Source organism: Lygodium microphyllum, chromosome 3 (genome assembly GCF_053477565.2).
Source record: "Lygodium microphyllum isolate KBCC chromosome 3, Lygodium_microphyllum_v1.1.10, whole genome shotgun sequence".
Classification (NCBI taxonomy): Eukaryota; Viridiplantae; Streptophyta; class Polypodiopsida; order Schizaeales; family Lygodiaceae; genus Lygodium; species Lygodium microphyllum.
This window is the reverse complement of record NC_141137.1, coordinates 37763193-37769502: the sequence shown is the minus strand read 5'-3', so window position 1 is coordinate 37769502 and position 6310 is coordinate 37763193. Positions and strand designations below refer to the sequence as shown.

Genomic DNA, 6310 nt, shown 5'->3' with positions numbered 1-6310 from the left:
TATATTAATCCTATTTTATTTAAATAGTAAAATAATAATTATTATACATAATAATTAAGTATTAATATGTAATATAAATGTCAACTATAAACATATGTATTGATATATATATTAAGTATAACTTACATAATAACGATTAATAATTAATGATCAATATGTAATCAATGTGTGGATGTAGGTGTGGTAATATGTGTATAAATCTCTCTCACACACACACACACACACACAATTTTTTCTTTTTACCTATTCTTTTTTTTCTATGCTTTGTAAGTGTGTATGTGTTTGTGTTTAATATATGTGTGTCTATTTGTGTGGTCTCATAAATGTGTATCCTCTCTCTCATCATTTTTATTTTCTTTCATTTCTTTTTCTTACTATTGCATCTCTTCTTACTTTACCTCATATGTGTACATGTACACACACACATATATTTTATAAGTCTCTCTCTCTCTCTCTCTCTCTCTCTCTCTCTCTCTCTCTCTCTCTCTCTCTCATATATAGTTACGTGTGTATGAGCATGTCTGCACATATGCATACATGTGTGCATCTCTCTCTCTCTCTCTCTCTCTCTCTCTCTCTCTCTCTCTCTCTCTCTCTCTCTCTCTCTCTCTCTCTCTCTCTCTCTCTCTCTCTCTCTCTCTCTCTCTCATATATAGTTACGTGTGTATGAGCATGTTTGCACATATGCATACATGTGTGTATATATGCATACATGCGTATGTGTTTGCACATGTGTGTACACGCTTACATGTGTATATGTGCATATATTCTTAATGTCTTTTCATAGTTTATGTGCATTTGTGTATGGTTTTAGAGTACGTATACATTGCATGAATATTTTTAATCATTAAAATTATTATATCATCTCATGTTTAATTGTTAAAAAAAGACAACTTTGTTTTTATAGTGTGTGCATTTGTAAAAAAAATTAAGAATATGTACACATTGCATGCACATGTTTAACTATTCAAATATCTTTTCATTTCATATGTCTAATTAAAAAACAAATTCATAGAGAGAGAGAAAGAGAGAGAGAGAGAGCTATATACACATTTTCAAAGACTCGTGTTCTCACTTTCCATGATAATATCCTATATTTAGTTCAAAAAGAAAAAGAGAGTGTGTGTAAATGTGTTCTATTAGGTAGGGGAAATAGTAAAAAATAAATATAAGCCCCACTCACCCTTCAAGAAAAAGCCATCTTTATTTCTTAAATATGAATCTCCTCCTTCTCCTTGTGCCACAATATAGGCTTGGGAGCCTTCTGGTTAGTTTAAGATCCCCAAGGCAAAGCTCTCAGTAATATAAAGAATAGATACCTCAAAAAGAAGTAATCACTTGAAACTCCATAATTTTGAAGAGTTCATACTCTAAAGTCTATTCTAGATAAACATAGTCATATGACTTCTTGAAGAATTTGTATTAAACTATAGGTAGACAATCATATGACTTCTTGAAGAATTTGTATTAAACTATAGGTAGACATAGACATATGACTTCTTAAAAGAATTTGTATTTGTAAACTCTTATAATAGTAGACATGGTCATATACTTTTGCAAAATGAGGGCAACATCAACATGGCTATCCATAAACTATGGATGTTTATATTTTGACATAAGAGATAAAGATAAACTATGAGAAAGTGTTATAAAGCATGTGGAAGAAAGTTTTCCTACGTGAGAAAATGCATTTGCGCTCATGCAATCTTGTATGAATTCAAAACAAAATTTTCGCATACATGCATGGAGCACCAGCAATATGAGAAGTAAAGGATTTAACAACAAAGAACCACAATAATTTTTGCTCGATATTGGGATTCTTGGTTTGACTCTTTACTTGGGCAACTATTTGTACCTTGGTAGTTTGTCTTAGTCTTATGAAAGACAATCTTAAGATAAATTATCATTCAATTTATGGGCATAAGTTATTGAATGTGATAGGATAAGAAAACTTTACTAATGACAGGTTTTGAAGGTATGTATAGTCATTTTTTACTGAGTGTTAGTTTCTTGTTGCATAAGCACAAGCTCCTTCTCCTCACTTTTTTCTCCCCAAACTCCTCCTCCTCACTTGGAAGGAGTTGTCAAAGGAGAAAGCACAAACCCCTTCTCCTGACTCATTCACTGAGGAGGAGGAGTTGTCTTGTCAAAGGCATGGGTCCAAAACCCTCTTTGAAAGGTCTATACCTTCTCTCTGAGGGAAAGTGAAGCACCCTTTGAAGGATGTTCTAACCTCTCACATTTGCGAGTAGCATGGCAACCGCATGTAGACAACAACACATCTTCATGATAGCGATGACTACCAACAACAAATTCAGGATAACCTAAATCAAAGAGTACGTGCCGTATAGATTCACGTTACGTACCATGAGAGAATTGTCAATGCAATTGCACAATAACATGTTGTGCTCATGATCTCGCGTCATCACCGCGTGTAGTAAGGCTACGACTGATTGTCAATTGAGTGTGTGCTGTGTGAGGAGTCAGGACTGATGATTCTTGCGTAGGTGTACTATATTAGGACTTGATTGTCGCTAATTATTATGATTGGTCGTCTACGTATGTGTTAGGAGCGTACCCAAACACACCAGATATTGTTATCTGCAATAGTGTTGTAACCATGAGTTCTTTTTGTGTGTTAAGAGCCCATTAACCAACAGACACAGAGTACTCTCTCTAATGGGAAGTTGAGGTGGTGGATGAGAAGCGTGTTGATTGAAAGTTTCATCAGACAAATTTATAAAAATTTGCATCTTAGACGGATACTTTAGAACCAACCCCCGCCCACCCCCTCCCCCCCCCCCCCCAGCCAAAGTCATATCGCAACCGGTCTCTCTAGTCTCACTTCAAACACCTGACTTTGATATTCTTCTGTCATTCTCCTCCTCCTCCTTGTGCTAAATCCCAGCATGATCATAACCTCCCTGCCCAAGCTCAAGCTGCCATGGCACCTCCTCCTCCTCCTCCTCTCTGCCACCATCATCGCCCTCTCTTTCCTTACCCCCCTCAATGACTTATATGACTGTGGAGCATTTCATCCCACTTGCCTTCATCATGGCATCCAAAAATCCCTCTCCAGTCACTACAAATCAGCCAGCATGCCCACCATCACCATCTTCACTGCCCCTACTCCCCCCTTCTCTGATTCGCCTGATGATCCACAACACCAAGCTTTGCTTTCTTGGCTCCGCCTCCTGCCCTCTCCAAAGGTTGTGTTGCTTGGGGCAGACCCATCTTTTGAGAGGGTCTCCCAGCTCTACTGCGGCAAGGTCTTTGTGGAGCCTGCCATAGATTACAATTTCAAGGGCACCCCCCAATTCCACAGCATGTTTGCTAGAGCCCAGCAAGAGAGAGGCAGGGGCATCACTGTGCTCATCAATTCAGACATAATTCTGCTGCAGGACTTCATGGATGGGCTATACAAAGCAGAGTCAGCCCAGCAGGGATGGATTGTGTTCGGGAGGCACTGGACGCTGAGGGAGGGATCTGCGACGCCTGTGTCATTCGTGAGAATGAAGGAGCAGGGTAAAGTTCATGTGGAGATGCAGGGAGGCTCCCTGAATGTGTCTGCAGAATGCAAAGACATAACAAACCTTATTAGATCAATGAGATCAATGCAAATCGATTCAGAGATAGACTACTGGGCATGGAACTATATTGGTCATGCTGCCAACTCTCCTCTTCTTACAACCCCAATGCCTCCTTTTGCCCTGCTCAGAGGCACATATGAGAATTGGGTCCTGCAGTACATGATCAAGGAGGCCAAGTCCAGGAGTGTTATCGATGCAACAGAAGCCATTGCAAGCCTTCGTGCAATCTCAAACACCAGCTCTGACCGATTCTCAGGTGAACCAGGAGGGGCATCAACCTGGGAGAGGTACATCAATTCACATCTCTCAAACTCATCAACGGATGTCAGGATTAATGGCAGACTGATGAGATTAGTACCCTGTGCAGAGGCACGAGCCAACAATCTATGCATGATGGAAGAAGATGAGCTCAGGGCAGCAGCGAGCATGATCTATGGCAGGAAGGAGGATATCAAGCCAACCAGGTTTGAGGGAGGCCAGGTGGTCTCTTCTTCTTCTCCGGACAATTATTCTGATCAGTCAGGGGATAAGCAAATGAGAACAGTTCACCCATGGAATCATGTGGCAGGTCTACCTGAGACTCTAGAGCAGCTCCTCCCACAAGTGGCAGATGAGATGGGAGTGGTGGTGATGGTGGGGGGCACGTCCAACTATAAAGAGATGCTCCTCAGCTTCATATGCAGGGCCCAAGCCTTGGGTGTGAAGAAGGTGCTGGTGGCAGCCTTCGATCAGGCCCTCTTTGAGTATGCCGCCATGCAAGGCCTCCCTGTCTACTTGGAGAGCACCGCCCGTGACTACCAGTCCCTAAGTGGCAATGATGACCCCCACTGCATCTTCGCCTCCGAGTGCTTCAAACATGTGTCCAAGTTGAAGTCGCGGTCGGTCCTGCGCGTACTCCGCAGCGGCTACTCTGTCCTCTGGAGCGACATCGACATTGTCTGGTTCCGCAACCCCCTCCCGCACCTCCGTGCCTTGCTTGGCTCCGCGACCCTCGCCATACAGAGCGACGAGCCCGATGAGAAACTGCCCGAGAACAACATCCTCGGTGCCAACTCCGGGTTTTATTTTGTGCGTGCGGACGAGAAAACCGTGCGGACCTTCGAAGCCATCGTGCGTCATGCCATGGGAACAGACACCACCGAACAACCTAGCTTCTATCACGTCCTATGTGGTGCTAATGGTGAGAGAAGAGTGGGCACGAGAGAATGCAAAATGGATGAAGGTGGGGTGAGGACTCTTTTCCTAACTCATGGCCAATACCCTAATGGGCATGTCTTTGGGCACTGGAAAGCAAATAGTCCTGCTACCTCATGCAAAAGAAAGGGTTGTTTCCTATTGCACAATAACTACATCGCTGGAAAGGACAAGAAGCTGACACGTCTTGTCATGCATGGCCTTTGGTTTTATGATGTGCAAAACCGTATGTGCCTTCACCCTTGGCACCGCCTAGGCCCTTCTTGTGCCTCACCCTCGACTTACCATAAATACCACCTTAAGGCCCTCAACATTACCATCCCTTCATGAACTTTTTAATGCGTGTAGACTTACACACATCATGGCTCCACTAAGCTTGCACACGATGACATTCAATAGGCCTTCCAATCCACATCTATGTCGAAGCCTCATATACTATCCTCTCATAATGGTAACAACCATGTGCACAACAATGCCATTGGAAGTCCTTCACAAGTTCATCCATATTGGAGCCTTGTACAACTATCATTGGTCATGGTCTACACTACAAAAGTAATTGAACTTAGATTACAATATTGGAGTAAAACTCTCAAACAACACATTTCAAAGATTGAGCACTATAATGTTCCTCTATTTCAACCACTACAACCCAATGTAGGAGTTGTTCGTATCTAGGTTAAAACCTAGTTTGAGTTCCATTTAAATTAACATTATTCGCTTTTAGTTCTGACATTTTAAATTAGAATATTGCTACCTTTTCATGTATTCTCCATTTTTCATGAATAAAGTAATGTTTTTCCACCCTGTTGTGCCAAATTCTCTTCTCTTTTTTCTCTCATATATATTCATATATACACATATGTATACATGTCTGTGTGTGTGTGTGTGTGTGTGTGTGTGTGTGGTGTGCAAATCGGATGATGTACGCTCGCGTAGTGAATGCCGAAAGGTTCCCAAGAACAAAAGAACTCTTCTTTTTGCACAAAACTCAAGGTAAAAAACATGCACGACATGAACAAGAGACCAATTGGGTGCAATCTCCCCCCATGCCTTGTGTGAGCGCTCCACAAAGCATGTATTTTTATGTATTAATCATCTTCAAGCTCAAATAATAGCCCAAATTACAAAATAGCAAGCTTTTGGCTTTTGAGTTTGCTTTAGCACAAAATAGAAATAAAGCTAATGGGCGGTGCCCAAAGAGTCAGGCATACCCAATACAATGTCCAAGTACAAATAACATAATCGTGCGCCCATGCGCATACAAAATAATAAATAAATATCCAACGCCTCAATAAATAGGCGTGACAAAATATAGGCGCCATGCCTAAGGTATGTGCCCATCAAAATATAAGTGATAAATCGAATACTCGCTATCCTCCAATGCTTTCCTCCGCCACTGCTGCTATCTCTACACATCAACTGAAGCATTCACAATCGTTAGTAAAATAATACAATTAAACCGACAAAAGTGAATATCTAGCAATCTTTAGCTACATAAATAAATCAACTAGTTAGAAATCAATCCT

At 41.3% G+C, this 6310-nt stretch overlaps 1 protein-coding gene across 1 annotated transcript; it reads left to right on the top strand.

Moving 5' to 3' along the window:
• Positions 1–2785: 2785 nt before the first annotated feature.
• On the top strand, positions 2786–5534 carry LOC148038242 (beta-arabinofuranosyltransferase RAY1-like). The gene has a single exon (XM_087670272.1). The coding sequence runs from the start codon at positions 2910–2912 to the stop codon at positions 5112–5114; it is 2205 nt and encodes a 734-aa protein (XP_087526398.1). The 5' UTR covers positions 2786–2909; the 3' UTR covers positions 5115–5534.
• The last annotated feature ends 776 nt before the right edge of the window (positions 5535–6310 follow it).

What these genes read in the sequence shown, in the direction of transcription:
- LOC148038242 (XM_087670272.1), top strand. Translation starts at nt 2,910, where the DNA reads ATGATCATAACCTCCCTGCCCAAGCTCAAGCTGCCATGGCACCTCCTC.